This window comes from Lithobates pipiens, unplaced genomic scaffold, assembly GCF_037356315.1.
Source record: "Lithobates pipiens isolate NorthernLeopardFrog02 unplaced genomic scaffold, aLitPip1_a1.2 Scaffold_28, whole genome shotgun sequence".
NCBI lineage: Eukaryota > Metazoa > Chordata > Amphibia > Anura > Ranidae > Lithobates > Lithobates pipiens.
Window position 1 is genome coordinate 169,947,060 of NW_027507789.1, and position 24,658 is coordinate 169,971,717.

The window sequence follows — 24,658 nt, forward strand, 5'->3', positions numbered from 1 at the left end:
CATAACAAGAATTAAGTGTAAAAATGGCAGTGCATCCAGTTGTCACCAGTATTGGTGTCTCCATTGGAAGACTTCTGATCTTTTTTCCTTATGTCAAATTTGGGGTTTCTTATGACTTTTGGATGGTCACCAGGAGAATCAGAGAGATTGAATCTCCCTAGCAGAGACACAGACACCAATAAGAGGGATTTCCAAACAGCTATGTTAGGGCTCATGTACATGATTGCTTTTAGCTATATAGCATTAGAAAACAGACGTAGTCCTACATCTGCGAGGCATAGGTTCAGTGCCAGCAATCCTGTCAAGATCAATGGTGGGCTGAACCACACATGGCCCTAAAGGTGAATACCACTAGGAACAGCATACAGCTTTCAGACGCCATATATTTCATACTGTCATTTATTTTGTCATGACTCCTGGCAGTTGTGCCTCCCAAGTGCTGGAATATGCCCAGTTTTTATGTTCTTTTGGAAAAATGCCTGAACATGTGCCCTTTTAAAGGCTGGAACACCACTGTAGAAACAAACATACAGTTTTTCATCTGATTTATCTCTATAATTGTCATTAAAACAGGGCCAGAGTGGAGAGAAAAATTAAAAACGGCATGCTTATGTGTACGCGACTGAAAATGCTTAAGTAAGAACTGGTGCCACTAACAGCTCAATGCAGCAACAAAATGTGATGCAAAGAAATGTCACCTACTCTGTCAAATTTTAGGACCTGAAAAACCAATGCCACAATCTCTGCATCAAAATCAAATGATAGATAGACCCCTATCATTATTATTTTCAACTACTGACTCTACTGAAGGATCTCAGAAGAAGCACACCAATCAAAAACTCAACCTTTTGAGAAAACAGTCAAGGAGTCATCTATCGACAGCTTTATCCTACTTTAAGATAGTAATGCATTAATTTACTAAGAATCTCTACTACTCTATTTCACTTCTTTTCATGTCATTCCAATTTTTAGCAAATATTTTTCATTCCTCTGCCATATTTTCTACTTACTAGTATGTTTAGGTCCCCATTCACACTTGAACTAGTACATACATTTTTCAGGGATTTTGACATCTATAGAGGCCAAACAGTAAGACTCTGTCCCAAAGAAGCTCATGTATTTTTCTAAGCTTTGAGCTTTGAGCTTATCCAAGCAACACAACACTTAGATGTGAATGGGTAGCACTGAATATGAAGGAAATCTTGTGTTGAGCATAAAAGCGCTTTGGGAAACACACTTCAAATCACTTTGCGAAATTACATTAAGTAGAATGGAAACCCTTTATAATGGGCACAGCAGGAGTGCCGAGCCAGGAATCCAGCCCATATATCTCACCAACAGAGTCCCAGAGAAATGTAACAAACGTTTAGGTGTTGCAACTCTTCAGCAGCGACCAAAAAATGGAAAATTGTATCAAATACTTACCATAATTTTCCATTCCTGATGCCAATCCATGGAGGTGAATGTAAAGGAGCGCCCTAAATGCAGTAGTTGTGACATAAACCACTTTATTTGGCGTATAAATGGTAGAATGTAGCCAACATGTTTCGGGGGAAAAAAGACTACCCCTTCCTGAGGGCTGCTGTTTGGATATGGATCCTGTTAGGGTCTGTCTGGGACCTGAGCATCAGGTCTGAGAATGTCCGACCGTCAGCTGAGGCTTGAGAGCTCAATGCTGCCTCTCAAGCCTAAGCTGATGGTTGGACATTCTCAATCCCAGACCTTATGCTCTGGTCCCAGACAGACCCAACGGGAGCCATACTCAAACAGAAGTCCCGAGGAAGGAGAAGTCTTTTTTTCCCCAAAACGTGTTTGCTACATTTTACCATCTATACTCCAAATAAAGATGTTTATTTTACAACTACTGCATTTCAGCTGCTATTTTACATTCAACCCCTTTGATCACTACGGGAGCAACCACCTGGCCGCACCCTGAGGTAGAAACTCATACCCATAACAGGGTTTACCATCTTCACAAAACAGTCAGACATCAAACTTTGGAAAGAAACTTTTCTTATCTTGCCTTTTGGACCTCCTATCTACAACCAGTGACCAACCAAGTCAGTCCAGCGTGATCTCTATCCTTGAATATTGACACCAATCCATGGCAACATACCATACATGTGATATTGCTCCACCCCTATATCCACCCACAGGACCTGTGTAAATCATAAAAGGAAAGCTAGAGCAACCTCCCCCATTCTCCATAAAAATAACAAGATCAAAAAAGGGAGGGTTCATATGCTGTCATGGATTGGTGTCAGGAAAAGAAAATTGGGGCAAGTATTTTATACAATTTTCCATTTTCCCAATGTCAAGATGGCAGCATATGTGTGATATATAATGAGCTAAACAGAGTGAGCTAAAATGTATAATCAAACCTTATTACAATAGACTTTGCATATATCTCCATAGACATGCACTGGCCCGAACTTAAAGAGGAGGGCCGGTTTTGAAAAAAAAAAAAAAAGTCAGCAGCTGCAAACACTGTAGCTGCTGACTTTTAATAAGCACACATACCTGTCCAGGGCGCCCGCGATGTCCGCCGGCCGAGGCTGACCCGTCCCTTGGTCTCGGGTCCCGGCGCCACCATTTTGGATAAGGGAAACCTTGCCTTGCCGCTTCACTGCCCGTTTCCTACTGCGCATGCGCGAGTCACGCATCGCTTTGCGAATGGGACACACTGTGTTCTGGGACACACAGTTCCCAGAACACAGCGCGACCCATTACCCAGAAGACGCCGCACGGAGGAGAGAATAAAGAAGATCTCCGCGGAGGAGGAAGAGGCAGATTAGGATGATGTGCCTAGCAACAGGCATTTCTGGTAAGTAAAAAAAAAAAATGTTTTAATTTTTTTTTTTTTATAATTTTTTTCAAATTTTTTATGTATTTTCTTTTTTCAGGGTGGCCCTCCACTTTAAAGACATAAAAATAGACCTAGCTGAATAAGCCTCTATCACTTTTGGAGGCTCTTGTATGGTCGCACTATAAGTTTTCTAGATGACCTTGAGACTCCAAGATGACACGGTTTTGCTGTAGATTCATCCTCTGAACTTGCTTAAAGGAAACACAAATGGGCTCCTGAAGGGTTTTAACTAGGAAGAGGCTTGAAGATGGCATTTCAGACACTTGGTACATCCAGCTTGTGCACAGTGCATGCGTGGACACCATAGCCGGCCCAAAGACTGGAAACAGGCACAAAACCTGGACCAGATTGTGCACGCACCCCAGTCACAGGTAATACCACAGGTGGAAAAAAAAAACTGCAGACAAAAGAAAAAAAAATAACTAATTGCTCCCACACAGGAAAAATAATAAAGCCTAATGAAGGTAGAAGCAAGGGAGAAAAAGCAAAAAGGGATAGCGCAAACCTGTAGGGGGAAAGAAAAGGCAGCACTAATTCCAGCACCAGGATTCAGCTCAGGTGTGCAGAGCAACAACACATGCAGCATGGACTTCAGCAACCAAAACCAGTTCAGGTGCAACACATGAGGTTCTGATGTCTCTAGTTAGAGAACTCCTCCACCCCAAAATACCAAATAGAAGGGGCTCCCCATCTTATTGGTGCATTTAGCAACCTAAGATGTGGGACTGAGCCTTGGAGAGGCTGAACCCAGGTGAACTCCGACTCAGTCGGCAGGTAGGGATTTATCACAACATCACAGTCTTGTGAGTATAGATCTTGAGGACAAAGGGAGAATGGGTAAGGTTGCTATAGCTTTCCTTTTATACATTTAAACAGGTCCTATGGGTGGATATAGGGAAGTTATATCACATGTATGCTGCCATGTTGGCATCAGGAAACTGAAATATCAGTTCAGGTTGCACAGACCCTTTAAAAGAAACCTGTCTTGAGAAAATGCCACATTAGGTCACTAGATGGTGAGAAGTATAATAGGATTACAATATCTGTTGATATTTAGCGTAATCTATTGGCCAAATGCAGCATTTTCCCCTTTAAAGCAATGAAAACATTTGTCCATAAGAGAAAATAGCTTAATAACATTTGTTTTTTTGCCCCATTTGCAAAGAATGAATGTCCGTGCACTTTCAATGGGTGAATTATTATGCAATTTTTTTTTTATAACTAAAGGCAGTAGAATCAGTCTTTGCTTCATTCTAGCTGCCTGGCTGTCATGCAGATCCTCATGCTTCAGTACTTCAAGTTACTGACCCAGAACTAAAATGCTGAGAAGGACTTATTTCTTTTTTTACTTGGAAAAAACAATTTTATTGATATAAAGCACATTTTACAATCCATTCAGGTACATATAGCCTTGGAAGGTCAGTTACATATTATGACGGCGAAATTAAATATGCAAGTATGTTACATGGTGCGCATACACATATTAACAGGTGCAGTGAATCAGGTGGCAATTTAATCCAACCTATAAACAAGGTGTGCCACAGGTACAGGGGAACTCTGCACTGCGTATGGAACAATTATACACAGGTTTCCTCGTCCTCCAACCATCTGTCCCAGATTTTGGAATATTTTTGTGTAGACCTCTGTGTGCATAGATCAGTTTCTTCAATGAGAGGGTGTCATTAACTGCTTTTTTCCATAACTGGTGGGTGTTATACGCCGACACGTGTTATACACCGATAAATATGGTATTTCTAAATGACTATGTTGAACAGACTTTTATCATTGTATATCTGTATTATTATGCAGTGAGAATAATTTATGCTTTCTTTGTTGTGTAGACAGGACTAAACATGCTCAGCCCATCAAGAATCCACAGCTTGCCTCCTGAAGCTGCCATGAGCTACACTTTGCATAAGTGTTACAGGGTGCTTCCGTTAGTACACATATCTACTATGGTAACCAGTAAAATCAGAAATATGGGTGGGTCAAGAAGGACATAGGAAGGAGAAGCATCATAAAATAAATTACAAGCTTTGACTCTTATATATCCACACAATAACACATCATTTCCAGGAATTGGTGTCCCCTTTTAACATGAGCTCATTTATGAGCACTGTGCTACATTCGGTACAGAAGTGCAACATTCCTTACAGTGGAACTGGGCTGGAGACGAGGATTCCCCAATGTTCCACCTTCTAAGCTTACTGATTTAGAAAATTGGTGTCCCTTTTTTGCCTCTTTAAATGTAATTAATTTATTGATGTCATCTTTGCAGGATCCTACTGGGGGCTAGCTACAGGATCATACTGGAGGCTAGCTACAGGATCCTGCTGAGGGCTAGCTACAGGATCCTGCTGTGGGCTAGCTACAGGATCCTGCTGGGGGCTAGCTACAGGATCCTACTGGGGGCTAGCTACAGGATCCTACTGGGGGCTAGTTACAGGATCCTGCTGGGGGCTAGCTACAGGATCCTACTGGGGGCTAACTACAGGATCCTACTGGGGGCTAGCTACAGGATCCTGCTGGGGGCTAGCTACAGGATCCTGCTGGGGGCTAGCTACAGGATCCTGCTGGGGGCTAGCTACAGGATCCTGCTGGGGGCTAGCTACAGGATCCTGCTGGGGGCTAGCTACAGGATCCTACTGGGGGCTAGCTACAGGATCCTGCTGGCGGCTAGCTTTTTTAATTCTATTTTTCTAATGGCCAGTAAGTGCTTCCATTTACCATGTTTAATCATCCCCAAAATTCTTCTTACATTCACTGTAGTTTACATTTTGGCACACACCAATGTATGCGTGTACATGTGCTTACGATGCCTACAAGGGTAAATCGCTGACCACTGATGAAAATGTTTCTAGTTGATTCTATGTATGCCTATGCAGCACAATTTTATTCATGTAAAAGCAGCTGTTTGAGCCCATAGCAAACAAAACTGCTGCATTCAGCCTGTAAAAAAATGATTCATGGGGGGTTATTTATGAAAGGCAAATCCACTTTGCACTGCAAGTGCACATGGAAGGTCAGTCGCTCTAAATCTAAGGGGTAGATCTGAAATCTTTCTTGCATGTCCCCCTCGGATCTACAGGGACTTTACTTCCAAGTGCACTTGCAGTGCAAAGTGGATTTTCCTTTAGTAAATAACCCCCAATGCATAGATCTATTAGACATGTGCAATTTGTTTCCTTCCGAATTCGTTTAACACATTTTTCTGAATATTCGTAAATTTGTACATTCGTAAATTTGTACATTTGCACATTAGAAAATCGTGCATTTGTAAATTTGTACACTCACACATTTGAAAATTCATAGATTCGTAAATTCGCACATTCATAAATTGATACATTTGTAAAAATTCTGAAAACTGAAATAATAATTAACTAATAATAACTTAACTATTACTAACTATTAAATTATAGGTATTGTAATATCCTTTCAAATTTGGCTGTTAGAGGATTTAACAAATACAAATTTATCCGAAGTTACGAATTATCCGAAATAACGAATTCCATATCTAAACGAATGTAACGTAATGAATAGATAATAATAAATAACAATAATAATAAGAAAAACTTTTTATTATTATTATTATTCATTATTAATTTGTTCCATTCCAATTTTTCAGATAATTCGGAACTTCGGATAAATTCATATTTGTTACGTTCACTAACAAATACTAATAAAATAACTAATTTGAAAGGAAATTACAATACCTGTAATTTAATAGTTAGTTACAATTTCAGATTTTCTAATTTTTTCATTTACAAATGTACGAATTTACGAATTTTCTAATTTCTGAATGTACGAATTTATGAATTTACAAATGTACAAATTTACAAATATACGAATTTTCAAATTTACGAATGTACGAATTTATGAATTTACAAATGTACGAATTTCCGAATATACACATTTTCTAATTTATGAATGTACGAATTTACAAATTGTGATCATAACGAATGACCCGAAAAAGGAAAGAAAACACAAAAACGAATGAAACGAGAAAGAAGACATTTTTTGGCAGTGCACGTGTCTAAGATCTATGAATGTAGCACTTTGGGCGCCTGTATGTGTGAGACCTCAAACACGGCAAATAATACAATGTACAGAGGGGAAAATACAGCCTCAGGACTCCAGAGTATATCATATGTCCCTTTATCTACAATTTTATTATCATATAAAAAGATATGTTTTAGAAAGATAGGCCAGTGGGCGTAGCAGCACTGATAAGCCCCCTTGGGAAAGCCCTGCCTGTGGGATACGGACAATACACAGGCACAGGTTGGAACCGCTTCCAGTTATTATTACTATTACATTCCTCGTTGGGGAGAGAAAACTGTCTCCTGATACCAGAATAGCAGTAGTAGAGGGCAGAAACGTAAAGGTAATCCCCTACTGTTTATGGGATAGCGATCACTATGACTAATAATTATATATGATTACCATGTACTATGAATTATGAATTGTATATGTATTTAGGTATCTCTTTTATATACATGTCATATATATATATATATATATATATATATATATATATACACAGTATATATATATTGTATATACATATATGCTATTACTATTTATCAATTGGCTCATGTGACCAGTGTACCACCTCTTAACTCCTCCCCTCATTAAAGGTATGAGCGTAGGGTTTATTTGAGCTAATAGCTCACTTAGGTATGAACGATGATGTGAAATCATTCATACCCAATTCGGCTCTGATGAAGAGGGCTTGATCCTTGAAACGTGGGGTAGTTTTATTGACACCCTTGTATTTGCCTTTGCTTGCCAAGAGTTTGTATGTAGATTACGTTTTACGTTTGAATAAAAAGGGTTATGTTGGTAATACACTAAGTTGGTGCACCCTTTTAAAAAAAAAATGTTTTATTGTTTTAAACTAAAGTTAAAGTGGTTGTACACACTGTACAACCACTTTTACCTACAGGTAAGCCTATATTAAGGCTTACCTGTAGGTGCAATAAATATCTTGTAAACCTCCATGGTTTAGGAGATGTTTACAAAAGACCCGAGCGCCAATGACTACCGCGCATGCGCCAATGTCATTGGCACATACGCACTTTAGAAAGGGCACATCGTGCTATTTCTAATAGGGGTCATGCCGTGACTGGTGGCTCCCGCGCGCATGCCAATCACAAAGTCCGGAGTTGTTGGCCCTAGAACAGGGGTAGGGAACCTCGGCTCTCCAGCTGTTGTGAAACTACAAATCCCATCATGCCTCTGCTTCTAGGAGTCATGCCTGTGATTGTTAGGGTCTTGCAATGTCTCATGGGATTTGTACTTTCAAAACAGCTGGAGAGCCGAGGTTTCCTACCCCTGCCCTAGAAGGAAGAGGGCAAAGATGGATGCTCCCTGCTAATGGGGACAAAGGTGACTAGTAGCCCATTATGCTTTACCTTTGCAGGAAAATAAAGAGGATGTAAAACCCACCAGGGTTTACTTCCTCTTTAAAATATGGATCCTCTAGATGAAGCCACGAGGATGGTGGCGTAACGTGTAGAGGTAGAGCCTGGTGGTGGGATTATAGATGCTGTACGTGAGAATGCTGGATTTTGTTATATGCTATGTTTGTTTTTACTCAATGTGAGTGCATTGTATGAAGCTGGGGTGGTGAGGTTTGCAGGAAACCCCTGCTAAAAATGAGAAATCTACAACTCATGATACATTAATGTGATGCTCAGTGGGAAGAATGGTCCTTACACTTGTGGTCATTGGGAAGAATTACCTACTTACAGATAGCTAAAAAGATCACTGGTGTCAGTGGGAACTTATTCGAGAGGCAGAAATGACCCAATGCTGAAGGAACCCCTAGTAACCTCTGGCGGAACCCTGCTTGAGAATCACTGGTCTAAAGGAACCAGATTATCAGCTAATAGCTTTCAAGCTCATTTGACCCCTTGGGGTCTATGATGGAGGTGAGCCTGCATTGCACTTGGTGAAGGGGGCACAAGTCATGGAGTGGAGTCACATTGTGTGTTTTTGAAGCACGGCTCATAATTAGAGACTACTTAGAGCACTGTCTATAAGAAGATTTTCTCTAATTAATATAACGGTGTACTTTTTACATTTTTTGCACTTTACACTTTTCGTTAATATGTACAGCGGCACTTGCACTTTATTATGAATTTTGTTCTTTTATAGTTCTATATGGACATATGTGCATTTAATTAGGAGGTTTTTATTAAGCAGCGCTACCGCATTATATTTTTATATGGACATACTTGCGTTTGAAGTCATCTAAGGCCAGCTTGGCATTTTCCATCTGAAGTGTTAGCTTAGCATCATTTGCATGTCCAGCGAGGAGCTGTAAGGGAGAAAGCAAGAATGAATTCTTAATCTTAATAAAAACCCAAACAAGAGATAGCAATCAATAAATTACTAATTCAATATAGCCACAATTTTTAAATCAGAAAGTTTTCTTATTCAGTTTATTTGAAAGTATATGCAAACCCTCTTATTTGCTCCCTTTTGGTTTGCAAAATATATATTAGATTGTAAGCTCTTCTGAGCAAGGCCCTCTTAGTCCTCTTGTATTTTATTGTATTATAACTGTATTGTCTCCCTTTTATATTGTAAAGCACAGCGTAAACTGTTGGCGGTATATAAATCCTGTATAATAATAATATAATTGGAAGCATTTTGTTATGTTGGTTCAAAAAGTAAATGAAAGAGGCAAAAATGCTCCGTGATTAACAATGCTTGCTACTATGTAATAAGCAAATTACAAAATAACAATGGCACACTGTCACTTTACTGTTATTATGTTACATAGTAGCAAGCGCTATTAATAACGGAGCTTTTCTCCAGTGTATTATTTCTCACACATAACTCACAGGTTTGTAACAGCAGCTGCTTTTTTTACACAGTATTTAAAGATACAGGGGAACCTTAGTTAATGAGTAACGCGGTTAATGAGCGTTTTGAAAGACGGGCAACTTTTTTTGTAGATTCTGACTCGGTTTGTGAGTGTCGTCTCGCAAAACAAGCAGAATTCAAACTAATGGGGTGTGCAGTACTGCATTTGGCCAGAGGTGCGGGGGTGCCGGGGACACTCAAAATGGTTTGGAGCCATTCGGAAATACTCGGAATCACATGGAAATACTCAGAAACACTTGGAAATACTCAGATCCTGAGTTTTTCCGAGCCTTTCTGAGGCTTTCCGAGTTACGCCGAGCTGTCCTTAACCACTTCCCACCCGGCCAATGCACATATACGGCCGGGTGGGAGCCGTCTACTCCTGATAGGACGTTCAGGAACGTCCATCAGGAGGAGCGGGATCGCGCGCGCGCGTGCCCGCGCAGCGGCGCGATCCCGATGCGCCCGTGTCACCGGGACACGGCGCATCTCAGATCGGCAGGAGGGCTCTGTGATTGGCCCTCCTGATCACATGACGGCCGTGTCCAATCACGGCCGTCATGTGATGTAAACAAACAGCCGGTTGCTAGGCAATCGGCTCCTCCTCTCCTCACACAGAAGTCATCGCTGAGGAGAGGAGAGCAGATCGCTGCAGCCGGCTGATGATCAGTAAGTATGAGCTGTTTTTTACAGCTTTTTACTCACTGATCATCAGTGTAGTGTAAACACACAACACACCAAACAGTGTAAACACAGTCCCCACATATGTCCCCATAACACACATGTCCCCAAAACATACATGTCCCCAAATAATAAAAACACATGTCCCTAATAATAAAAACATGTCCCCCACATATGTCCCACTAAAATCACTTGTCCCAATGATTATCTGCACACATATATACGTGATCACCTGCACACATATGTACATGATCATTTGCGTACATATGTCCGTGATCACACAAACCAATTATTATACACTTAACGGAATTTTTTTTACCAAAAACATGTAGCAGAATACATTTTGGCTTAAATTTATGACAAAATTTGATTTTATTGGATTTCTTTTAAAATAGAAAAAAGAAAATATTGTTTTTTTTCCAAATTTCCGCTTTTTTGCGCTTATATCGCAAAAAATAAAAAACGGAGTCGTGAATAAATACCACCAAAATAAATCTCTATTTGTGCGAACAAAATGATAAAAATTTCATTTGGGTACAGTGTAGCATGACCACGCAATTGTCACTGAAAGCGCTAGAGCGATGAAAGCTGAAAATTGGGCTGGGAAGGAAGGGGGCGAAAGTGCCCTGTATTGTAGTGGTTAAATATTTCTGAGGCTCTCCGGCGCCCCCCCACACCTCTGGTCACATGCGGTATTGCATGTAATGGAAGTCAATGCAGAACAAATTATCTTTGTTTCCATTGACTTCTATAGGGAAACTCGCTTTGATATGTGAGTGCTTTGGATTACAAGCATTCTCCTGGAATGGATTATGATCATAATCCAAGGTTCCAATGTATACATTTTTTTTTGTGGGGATGTATACATGCACTAGCATATAACCCTTATATTAACCGCATGCCGACCAGCCGCCGCAGATGTACTGCATCAGCATGGCTCGGCTGTGCAAATCACTGTTATGCTACATCGGTAGCATAAACAGCCATTAGGGGGCGCGCATGCCCCCTGCTCGCTCCCCGAGCCAATGTGAGTGCCTGGCAGTCTCGATCTCTGCCAGGCTCCCGCGATCGCTCGGGGCACACGGAGAACCGGGAGCTGTGTGTATAAACACACAGTTTTCAGTTCTCTGAGCAGTGAACTGACAGATCGTCTGTTCACACAGAGTATGGACAGCAATCTGTTAGTTTCCCTGCACAGTCCCATCCCCCCTTCCGTTAGAACACTCCCTAGGATAGATATTAACCCCTCCCCTGCCCCCTGGTGTTAACCCCTTCACTGCCAGTGACGTTTTTACAGTAATCAATGCAATTTAAATCGCTCTGATTTCTGTATTAATGCCAAAGGTCCCAAAAATGTGTCAAAATTGGCCGATGTGTCCGCTATAATGTTGCAGTCACGATAAAAATCGCTGATAGCTGCCATTAAAAAAATTTTTTTTATAAAAATGCCATAAAACTATCTTGTAGACGCTATAACTTTTGCACAAACCAATCAATAGACGCTTATTGCATCTTTTTTTACCAAAAATATGTAGAAGAATACATTTTGCCCTAAACTGAGGAAAAAAAAGTTACTAATATATTTTTTGGGGATATTTATTATAGCAAAAAGTTAAAAATATAGCGTTTTTTTTTTCAAAATCATTGCTCTTTTTTTGTTTATAGCACAAAAAATAAAAAACGCAGAGGTGATAACATACCACCAAAAGAAAGCTCTATTTGTGGGGGAAAAAGGACATCCATTTTATTTGGGGGCCATGTCGCACTTGCGCAATTGTCAGTTAAAGCGATGCAGTGCCGAATCGCAAAAAGGGCTCTGGTCTTTGGCCAGCCAAATGGTCCGGGACTTAATTGGTTAAACAGGTAAACATACTTGTTGATCCTGCCATAAATCTTGTAAGCTGATAACTTCCTGTATATTCTGCCTCTGTTACCTCTTACCAGTTACACTGTTGTCAGTACTCTCTGTGGTCTACAGAACACCTGTCCCGTGAATAGAATAGAAGGAGGTGTCCTGTAGTCCTGCCCTAGGTTGACGCTGCTCCTCCATAGATATCTACAGTAAGTGAGCGTTGTCACCCAAGAACAGGAAATGTGTTACTGGCAGGATCACCAAGTGAAATTAACGGGTAAGAGCCATAAAAAATAAAGCGAATGCAGTCATCACATCAAAGGAATAGTAAGCTTCAATATGTTACATTTTTATCCTGGGGTTTGGGTAAGATTTAATCCAAAATCCACAGGAGTATACAGAGTATAAAGGAGTATACAGAGTATACAGGATTATACAGAGATCAATGATTGTACTTTCTGAAGCCTGTGTTGTGTCATTTCCTCTCGCTCTGTATTCCCTATCACCGATCAAATTCAGACTTTTAAAGCAGGTTTAAAACTCTTTGATGAATGTGAACAAACTTCCATGTATTTTTGTGTTTTATCATGCATTCTGTTACGTGAGAAAACAGAAAGGAGACGTCTGTGGGTATAGGTAGAAATTCTAAAAATATTAAATTGTAAACTTTTATGAGTAGAGCATTCTTAACCATGTATTTTATTGTATTGTAACTGTACTGTTTCACTTTATATTCGAAAACACTTTGCAAACTGCTGGTGCTATATAAATCCTGTATAATACATATAATAATAAAAATGAATTTCCTGCAAACACAAGCAAGGGCTTCTCAGATCTCCAGATTATCAACAAAGGAGACAAGGATAGATGTCCAGATGAAGAACTAAGTTATAAAGTAGGTAGGCTTTATTCCACTGTACATTTTAAGGGTTAAAACGCAATTCCAGCTTCATTTTACTCTTGTAGGCTGCAGCTGCTATACAAAGCAAGTCCTAGCTGTCATTTTGGCAGCCTGGATTTGCTGGCATGCGTAGCAGTCAGGGGTGGACTGACAACTCATGGGGCCCCTATGCAATAGGAGAAGATTATGGGGCCCCGGGCAATAGGAGAAGATTATGGGGGCCCCGGGCAATAGGAAATTATGGGGCCCCTGGGCAATAGGAGATTATGGGGCCCCCAGGCAATAGATTATGGAGCCACACAGTATACACACACACACACATACAGTATACACACACAGACACACAATATACACCCACAGTATACACACACAGAATACACATACACACATTGAAAAGGTACTGGAGAGGTGGGGCAGCTATAATCTTGGGATTTTTTTAAAAACACAGATTTTTACATACTGTCCCTGGTTTTATTGAGGCTGGCAATCCTGATGGGGTCCCTTAGTGGCATGGGGCCCTCGGGCAGTGCCAGAGTTCCCGAATGGTCAGTCCGCCCCTGGTAGCAGTTGGAGGGAAAGACAGTACAATGTACATTCTGAATATTTTACAGATTTTTTTTTCAGGGTGTGCTTCGAACGCCCAAAGTTTACAAGAGGTTACAATGAAAATCAGTTGAAATCACTAAATATAAAAACTAGGGTTTTATACTTTTTTTTAATATAGGGTTTTACTAGTGAAAAAATAGCGTGTTTTTATCAGCGGATACAAGAATCAATACTTTCAGTTAAGTAATCGCCGATACCAAGTACTGATACCTTTGTGGGGTGCGATTTGAGCCCATACAAAATGAATGGGCTCAAATCGCACTGCAAATGAATTGCATGTGATTTGATCAGGAATGCGATGTGATTCCTGTTCGAACCGCATGCAGTTTCCCGCACCGCTCTTGTGTGGACCAAGGCTGAAATCACTATGACAAGCCTGGGTTTTAAACAGGAGTGATGCAGGAAACCGAATGCGGTTCGGACCAGAATTGCACCGCATTCCTGTTCAAGTTGCATGCGATTCTTTGCCGTGCGATTTAAGCTCATTTGTTTTGTATTAACTCAAATCGCACCGTTTTTTGGGTATTGGAGCATTTTCACAAATACTCGTTATCATGACAGTGGACCCCAGATAAAAAACGTTTTTGCTTATGATATTTACCTTGGTAAAGCAGTTAAAGCTGAACTCCAAGCAAACAGCTAAATATGCAGACGAAAAACATAAAGGAGCTGTCTATTCTATCAAATGATTTGTACTTTTAGCCCCATACACACTATCAGATTTTCTGCTGATATTTTCCTTCAGATTTACCAAAACCATATAATATGAGGTCAAACCTTAGGAGTTTCAATTTGTATGCAATCAGACCCTTGTACTACATGGTTTTGGTAAATCTGAAGACAAAAATCAGCAGAAAATCTGATAGTGTGTATGGGGCTTTACATAACTCTTGCAATAAGCACAGCCAGCACTTTCTCTTTTCCACTTAAAGTGGAAGTAAACCCTCCTATCGTTTTCAGTCAAGGAAGCTGCCATCTTGGCCTCTAATATTTTTTCAACTGCCATAATGCTGCACATGTGATCAGTTATGACACCAGCCATTGGATGGTTTGAAAGTTTGGTTGAGAGCACAACCAATGTGAAAGTTAGCATTTCCGGCATGCCGGGAATGTAAGTGTTTTTTGAAACTGGGTTTACTCCCACTTTAAAGAACACAACCCTTAGCCTGCTGAATGGATGGTTGAAGAGCAGTAGTTTACTTTTTAGGTAATCTCTCTGCTCATGTTGGTCTCTCCTCCTATCACCGTGTTCCTTGGCATCCTAACCACTTGACCTCCGGAAGATTTACCCCCTTCATGACCGGGCCATGTTTTGCCATACGGCACTGCGTCACTTTAACTGACAATTGTGCAGTCATGCAACGCTGTACCCAAATAAAATTGATATCCTTTTTTTCCCCACAAATAAAGCTTTTTTTTTTTGTGGTATTTGATCTCCACTGCATTTTAAATTTTTTTTAGATTTAAAAAAATCCCTGACAATTTTGAAAAAAAAAAAAAAAAACTTTTTACTTTCTGCTATACAACATATCCAATAAAAAAATTGGAAAAATCGAACTTCTCCATAAATTTAGGTCAGTATGTATTCTGCTACATATTTTTGGTAAAAAAAAATCCCAGTAAGCATATACTGATTGGTTTGCACAAAAGCTATAGCTTCTACACACTATGGGATTTTTACATTTTTTTTACTAGTAATGGCGGCGATCAGCGACTTATGCCGCGTACACACGATCGGATTTATGGTCGGAAAAAGGTCTGATGGTTTGCCCGACGGAAATCCCGCCCAAGCTGTCTTGCCTACACACGGTCACACCAAATTCCGATTGTTTGGAACACGGTGACATACAAAACGTACGACGGGACTAGAAAAAGGAAGTTCAATAGCCAGTAGCCAATAGCTTCTGTCTCGTAGTTGAATCTGAGCATGCAAGAGTTTTTGCGTGTCGGAATTGCATACACACAGTCGGAATTTCCGATAGAAAGTTTTTCCATCGGGAAAATTGAGAACATGCGATCAAATTTTTGCTGGCGGGAATTCAGACAGCTAAATTCCGATGGAACATACACTCGTTACATTTTCCAATGAAAAACTCTCATCGGTCTTTTGCTGGCGGAGAATTCCGATCGTGTGTTACTGTGATATTACGCTGGGAATTCTAATGCCGCGTACACACAAACGGACTTTCCAGGAGAAAAAGTCAGACGGAATCATTCCGTTGCATATTACGATTGTGCGTGGGCTTCATCTGACTTTTTTCTTCAAAAAATTTAAATGGACCTAGAAATAGAACATGTTTTAAATCTGTCCGATGGAATCAATTTCTATCGGGAAAACCGTTCGTCTGTATGCTGGTCCGACGGACCAAATACGACACAAGGGCAGCTATTGGCTACTGGCTATTGAACTTCCTTTTCTAGTCCCATCGTATGTCATCATGTTCAAAACTAACGGACTTTGGTCCATTTGTGTGTAGGCAAGTCCATTCGGTCGGAACTCAGTCGGGAAGACCGTCTGACCTTTTCTGCCGGAAAGCCCGGTCACTTGTACGCGGCATGACACTAACTGACACTTTTGACACATTTGGGGACCAGTGACACTATTACAGTGCTCAGTGCTAAAAATATGCACTGTCACTGTACTAATGACACTGGCAGGGAAAGGATTAATCAACAAGGGGCGATCAAAGGGTTAACTGTGTGTCTAGCCAGTATTTTACCATACTGAGTGAGGTGCTTTTACTAGGGGAAGACGTGGAATTTATTAAAAGCACCTCGCACAATATAGTAAAACACTGGCTTATGCCTCGTTTCCACTGAGCAGATCGGTTCAGGTTGGTTCCGTAAAGCCCCATACACACTATCAGTTTTTCTGCTGAGTTTTTCCTTCAGATTTACCAAAACCATATAATATGAGGTCAAACCTTAGGAGTTTCCAATTGCATGCAATCAGGCAGGCCCTTGTACTACAGGGTTTTGGTAAACCTGATGGAAAAACTCAGCAGAAAAACTGATAGTGTGTATGGGGCATAAGGTACACTATTTTGAGTATTGCCATTATGAAAGCAACCCACAGAACCGAACCACACCGCACCATTCATGGTCCTGCTTCAGATGTGGGGCCATAGAAAATGGTACGGTATGGTTAGGGTGGAGCTACTGGCATCACACAATACATTCCACCGATTGGTGGACAGAAAAAAACGTCAATGCTCACATCAAAGGAATTTTTTTTGAAACCCCATATGGCTTCTGACTTACAGTGGAAATGCTCACCTGAATAGGCCAGACCATTCTAACCCTTCCAAACTGTATTGATCCGAAACGAGGCATAGGTGTTACATAGGCAGATCGCAGTTCTGTCTCTCTGCCTAACGACTGGCGGGTGCCAGAGGACATCGGGTATCCGACACTCGCTGATCGGCTTCCACTGAGTGTAATCACAGCGGAATCGAGCCGTTGGCAGCATGCATGCACGTCCCCTACCAAGGAAGTATCAGACCATGTATAAATATACCTGATCTGGTGCAGAGATACCACCCTGTAGCAGTAAAACTGCTATAGGACAGACCTGAAGTTAGTAAATAATGTTGTGCCTTAACAGCAGAACATACATAAAGTAAAAGAAGAAATATTGTTTTCTAGGTTCAGACCTGTTCAGTTGTTATTTACTGATAAAAAAGATAAAAAAAGAGTGAGAAGAGTGATGAAGTCATGTGACATATGATGCAACGCGTCGGGTGGAGCCAGTAACGTTACTCGTTTGGAGCCTTCGTGAACACAGCTAGCAGGGAAGCCTGTGTGGGAACGCCTCCTTCCAGCTGATTGTTTGAATGCGCTACTTGGCGGTCATGGTTATGTGAGTGAAATTGTCGTGTGTGTAGCACGCAGGAATGGTAATCATTGTGCAATGAAAGCTTTCTTTATTTAGTGCTCAGACCTGGGATAATACCTGGGATAATACGATCTGCTCACACCTGGGATAATACGATCGTGATTAATAAGTGTTCATACTCGTGAATAATGCGTTTGCGAGTAACACTGCTTGGAGAGTTATTGTGAAGATATTAGTGGCACCCTCTTTTGATTGTGATCCAACTGCATTTGAAGCTACATATGGATATGGATTAAGTGACTATCGTATATGCTAATCTGTGGTCATAAATTGATTTTAGGTATTTTTTGGGCATAGCACACCGCTATAGTTGTCTTCACACACACACATATATATATATATATATATATATATATATATATATATATATATATGTGTGTGTGTGTGTGTGTGTGTGTGTGTGTGTGTGTGTGTGTGAAGACAACTATAGCGGTGTGCTATGCCCAAAAAATACCTAAAATCAATTTATGACCACAGATTAGCATATACGATAGTCACTTAATCCATATCCATATATATATATATATATATATATATATTGCTATTTGCATGATTGTTGGATTATATACGGTTTATCTGCAATCTTACACTGATTAGTAGGCGTGATGATGGGAAACAGCACATTTGCACTTTAATAGATTTAGAATGTGACATTTAAATATTTAGTGGAATTTCCTAGTATATACTACTGTTTGCACATATTTATTATTGCATTATTTGCACAGCACTTTGCATCTTTGATATTTGTTTACACAAGTTTTTCACATTATATTTCATAATGGCACAGGGCGACCTATAGTTTGATACATACATGGAGCACCAGCCATTGTGGGCTCATGTGAAGCACTTATAGCTTTTGAGTAGTCGATAAAATAGAAAGTTGACTTGAGCGCACCATTAGATATAACATAAAAAAGAGTGGCCACACACACAAGCTAAAATTCAAAGCTTTGCAGGCGTAGGTAGTAGTTAAATGTACATGGACACCATAAAGCACTAGAGTTTTTTCTTTTTTCTAAAAGGAAAACATGGTAAAGTTACATGTCCATCCTACAAATAGGTAGGCGTTCTTTCATTTTAGCCTTTTTTGTTTTTCTCCTCTCGGGTTTCAGTAGTATTTCCTGCAGGAGTAGTCCAATATTTTGCTAGTTTGTGTCAGCGACAAGGCGTGGGCTTCATGTTTGAAGTTCCAGCAATAACTTGCTAATGTAAATGTGTTAATCCATCTGTGGAATATTAGAACAAGGGTGGGACCCATGCAAACCTGCCATGTGAACAGCCGTCAAACAAAACATCTATTTAAATTATTACAAATGATAAAAGTAGTCTGACCTCAATAATGACTAAACCCTATCCAACAGATACCAAGCACAAAAGATAAAAAGTACACAGCATCATTCTATAGGTGGGAGGGAAGAGAAGCTTTCCCACAACAACCAATCAAATTCTGTGGGAGAAAAAAATGTAAGGAAGATTCTAATTGGGTGGCTTGAAAGAGTTTTCTGCTCCTGTACTTAAGAACTTTATTGAAAAAAAAAATGTTTGTGGTTTTATATAAAGTCTAATGCCGCGTACACACGACCAGCCTTTTCAACATCAAAAGTCCGACGGAACAATTCCGGCAGACTATTCGATCGTGTGTGGGCTGCAGCGGACTTTTGATTCGCAAAAGTCTGACAGACTTTAGAAATGGAACATGTTTCAAATTTTTCCGCCAGAACTCCGCCGGACCCAGTTCCTACCGAGAAATCCGCTCGTGTGTATGCTAGTCCGACAGACAAAAACTGACGCTAGGGCAGCTATTGGCTACTGGCTATGAACTTCCTTATTCTAGTCCAGTCATAGGTCATCACGTTCGAATCCGTTGGACTTTGGTGTGATTGTGTGTGGCCAAGTCCGTTCATCCGAAAATTCCGTCAGAACTCTGTCAGAACTCTGTCAGAACTCCATCGAAAGTCTGTCGGACCTAAGTCTGGTCATGTGTACGCGGCATTATACCTCGTACACACGATCAGACTTTCGGACAACAAAACCGTGGACTATTTTTTTAAAGGTTTTTGGCTCCAACTTGTCTTGCATACACACGGTCACACAAATGTTGGCCAACAATTACGAACATAGTGACGTACAAGACATATGGTGAGCCGATAAAAAAGGAAGTGTAATAGTCATGCGCCATCCTTTGGGCTCCTTCTGCTAATGTTGTGTCTGGGGAGCACTGATTCCGAGCATGCGTGTTTGTACTTTGGACTTTTTTCCAGCGGACTTGCGTACACACCATCGGAAAGTCAGACAACATACATTTGTTGGCGCAAAATTTGAGAACATGCTAGCCAACATTTGTTGGCGGAAAGTCCGACAACAAATGTCCGATGGGGCATACACATAATTGGACTTTCCGCCAACAAGCTCACATCCAACATTTGTTGTCTGAAAATCCGATCGTGTGTACGGGGCATAAGTCCGTAGGGTTAAATATTGAGTTGGCCCACCCTTTGCAGCTACAACAGCTTCAACTCTTCCGGAAAGGCTGTCCACAAGGTTTCGGCGTGTGTCTATGGGAATGTATAGGAAGAAATATGCTTCTTCTAGAAGCACATTTGTGAGGTCCGGCACTGATGTGAACGAGAAGGCCTGGCTCGCAGTCTCTGCTTTAATTCATCCCAAAGGTGTTGTGTTGGGTTGAGGTCGGTCTTTGTGCCAGTCAAGTTCCTCTACCCCAAACTTGCTCATCCATGTCTTTATGGACCTTGCTTTGTGCACTGGTGCGCAGTCATGTTGGAACAGGAAGGAGCCATACCCAAACTGTTCCCATAAAGTTGGGAGCATGACATTGTCCAAAAATGTCTTGGTATGCTCACACCTTAAGAGTTCCCTTTACTAGAACTAAGGGGCCAAGCCCAACTCTTAAAAAAACAACTCCAAACCATAATTCCCCATCCACCAAATCATTTGGTCCAATGCACAAAGCAAGGTCCATAAAGACATGGATGAACCCTACATACACTATATTGTCAAAAGTATTGGAACACTTGCCTTTACACGCATTAGAATAAGAGAGTCCTGACCTCAACCCAATAGAACAGTTTTGGGATGAATTTGATGGGAGACTGTTATAGCTGCAAAGGGTGGGCCAACTCAATATTGAACCCTATGGACTAAGACTGGGATGCCTTTGAAGTTCATGTGTGTGAAAAGGCAGGCATCCCAATACTTTTGGTAATACAGTGTATGTTCATAGGCTGCACAACCATTCCACAATGCAGGGGTAAGGGCAGGCATCAGCAAACAGATGGGCAATGTGGAAGGACAGGCAGCACCAACATTTTGGTGTCGAATTTTACGGCCATGGGCTGCTCTCCCTTCCTCAAATCTTCCTTCAACATTAAAATAGTCAGAGGCGGTCTGGATCTGAATTTCGACTGTCAAAGAATAGGGGTTGTATTCTGTCATTTACAAAAAATGTTACGCTAAATACTTTATTTAAATGTTTAATTTTGTTTAATTTCAGACCAACAATCTCTGATACAGGATAAAATGGCACAGATCTGATATATTGAATTGCTGCTCAGCAGGAGGAAAAGAAGGCCAGTGTCTGTGGTCAATGGGAGGAAGCAATAACAGTAAGGGAAAAAAAGAAAGAAAAAATGCCTTCCATTGATGGTCAGGGGGAGTAAAACAGATTCACAGACCTCAGACACAGCCCATATTAGATACAGGTACATCAGATCAGGTACATCAGATTTGAAATCTTGGTGTCAGTGGTCAACAGGAAAAAAAAGATCCCTAGTTGGGAGGGAGTTACGAGGACTGGTGGGGAAAGAGGGAGGGCATTGATGCTCAATGGGAGCAGAGGGGTGACCTTGGTGGTCTTTGGAGGCATGTTGGGACCTGCTACTCTGTGCAGGTTATTTCCTGCAAGCCCCACAAAAAACAGTCCCTGGGCACTTTTTCAGTATCACTTGTTATGCCTTCCCTATCACAGCTAAGCACATTATCAATGTGGCTGCTGGGGACTCAACCTTTTATAGTAGGAGTTGGCTTAATCAAAAACCCCATTATTGGCTCTTCTAAACTACCAGGCCTAACTTCAAATGCAAGTTATATGTAGTTGGTTACTATGGAGGTGAATTCCCGCATTAGTTCACCAAGTCTGAATTCTCCTAGAACCCATGTCAGACTCAAACCCGAATCTTATCCCTACTTAAAAAGAAGAACATCATCATGAGCAAGGCCATTGGTGTGACCATTAGTGATTAGCCTATTATAGTTTGCAATCACAATGATGATCATTGGGTTTTCTGATAAAGTGCATACAAAGACACCCAATTGTAACTTTTTTTTTCGATAGAGTGGGGAAGGGTTGAAACTGCTGTCCGGTTGTTATTGCTGCCTGTGTCCCAGTTAGGGAGGACCAACCTCAATATTTGTTCAGTGACCATTATCATTGGGGCTGAAAGTGATGGGAATTTCAACATTTTACAGATATTGCCAGAACAGAATTAAAATGTTTTTTTTTTTTTAATGTTTCAGTGGCAAATGTTTACCCCACCTTGGAGAAATTTCAATTTCCTGTTGTACCTCCAGGACTCGAAGTAAAAATAAATCCTCTATTTGCGCACATAACATAACTCAACAGGGGTTTTAATCATTCCTTAATGTAAGATAGAGAAATAGTTTTGGCTTTAAATATTCTTTAACTGCTTGCTGCCTGCCCACCGTCAAATGGCGGGGGAGCGCATTGTGGCGATCGCGGCCGCGCTGCGTTGCTAAGACACGGCGCAACCCCGATCTCTGTAGAGAGCCACGTCCGCGGCTCTTTAACCACGTGATCGGCTGTGTCCAATCACAGCTGGTCACATGTAAACAAGGAAGTGCCAGTAGTCGGCTCTCCTTGCCTCACACTGACAGAGCGTGAGGAGAGGAGAGCCAATCAGCAGCATCTCCTCACAGGGGGATATGTAAAAATGTAATCAGGGCACTGATCATCAGTGCCTTAATTACAATAAAGAAAAAGTGTCACCAATCAGTGCCCACCAATGCCAGCTATCAGTGCCCACAAGTGGCAGCAATCAGTGCCCACCACTGCCCACAAGTGCCATCAATCAGTGCCCACTAGCAATGCCAGTCAGTGCTGGCAATCAGTGCCACCTATCAGTGCTGCCAATCATTGCCCATCACTGCTGTCAATGTCCATCAGTGTTGCCCATCAGTGCCACCCATCAATGCCCATCAGTGCCCATCAGTACCACCTATCTGTGCCATCTATCAGTGCCCACCAGTGCCACCTATCAATGCCCACCTGTCCCGCCTATCAGTGTCCACCAGTGCCACCTATTAGTGCCCACCAGTTAGACCTAACAGTGCCCATCAGAGCCACATATCAGTACCACCTATCAGTGCCCATAAGTGCGGCATATTAGTGCCTCCTCATCAGTGCCACCTAATCAGTGCACATAAGTGGCACCTCATCAATGCCCACCAGTTCAGCCTATCAGTGTCCATCAGTGCCGCCTCATCAGCGCACATCAGTGAAGGTGAAAAATTACTTAGTTACAAAATGTACTGACAGAAAAAAAAAGTAAAAAACATATTTTTTTTCCAAATTTTTGGTCTTTTTTTATTTTTTGAAATGAATGTATCATATGCAAGATTCAGTAGCGGCTCGTATTATGTTGAAGGTGATGTTATGCTTGAGTAAGCGTGAAATTGGGCATTTACTAGATGTAAACAGTGAAGCCAACAATAAGGGTGTCAGGACTCACAGTATGCGCCTAAATTGTCTCCAAGTCAAGTCTCAGTAATCCACTTTGCAGTTTATTAAGTCTAGACATTAGCATTTGTTGAGAAAGAGGTGCACAATATTAATCCTTCTGATGTAACAAGCTCAGTATAACACTGTTGACAGCAAGGTTAATCTCATCTTCATTTTAAAAATAACAGTTTTAAGGCAATATGCTGAGTAGTGTGCATAAAAAAGTTCAATTTCTTATCTTAGCCATTAAAAAACTTCACTGGTGGATTATGAAGGCCAGACGTCCTATATTCATAATCTGCAAACAGCCTAATAAAGCCTAGCAAAGCATAGCAGTACTTCTGAGCTCCACTCTTCTTCTCTCTCACATGGAATCTATCAGCCTACCCAGAAAGACTAAAACAATAGAATTTCCATGTGTACAATTATTTTTATCTCAGCAGCTGTTCCTCAGCATCACCTGTAATGCCGCGTACACACGACCGGACTTTCCGGCAGATTAGGTCCGAAGGGATTAGTCCGTCGGACAATCCGATCATGTGTGGGCTAGTCTGATCATTTTTCGAAAAAAAAATAAAAAATCTGACGGAAATAGAACATGTTTCTAATCTATTGGACGGACTCAATTCTGACGGACTAAAATCGGGAAAACCGCTTGTCTGTATGCTGGTCCAACGGACCAAAAAAGACGTAAGGGAAGCTATTGGCTACTGGCTATTGAACTTCCTTGTTTAGTCCCGTTTACGTCATCACGTTCAAAACAAACGGACTTATGAACGGACCTAGTCCGTTCGTGTGTGGCCAAGTTCATTCGTTCGGAAAGTCAGTCGGAACTCCGCCGAAAGTCTGTCGGGAAGACCGTCGGAACTAGTCTGCCGGAAATTCCGGTCATGTGTATGCGGCATAAGAGGGGATCTGTGATTGTCTAGAATTGGTGCCAAGAGCACAAGTCCCTACCCCCACTCTTGTCCTTCTATAACACTGTCCCTCCTGCTGAGGCCTAACCCTCCACCATAGTGTGTCCCACTCCATTGCAGAGGCCTCAACATGACATTCCCAGCCATTGACCTTTATATAACAAGGAAGTAATGCCCTCACAAAAAAACTAGTTTGCTTCACTTTACTGATAGAAGTCAGGAAATGGCATAACAGTCACATCACTTCGACATGCATTCCAGAGACACTTGCATAGTCAATCACATTTAGTGGACGGTCCACAGTAGTCACAT

At 41.1% G+C, this 24,658-nt stretch overlaps 1 protein-coding gene across 1 annotated transcript in view; it reads right to left on the reverse strand.

Annotated features, from left to right (window-relative positions):
* LOC143935779 (keratin, type I cytoskeletal 19-like) overlaps window positions 1–24,658 on the reverse strand; it is an 85,657-nt gene that overhangs the window by 28,985 nt on the left and 32,014 nt on the right. Inside the window, exon 2 of the mRNA XM_077459888.1 lies at window positions 9,106–9,188. Coding sequence (XP_077316014.1) covers window positions 9,106–9,188 — 83 coding nt within the window. The remainder of the gene's footprint in view (window positions 1–9,105; window positions 9,189–24,658) is intronic.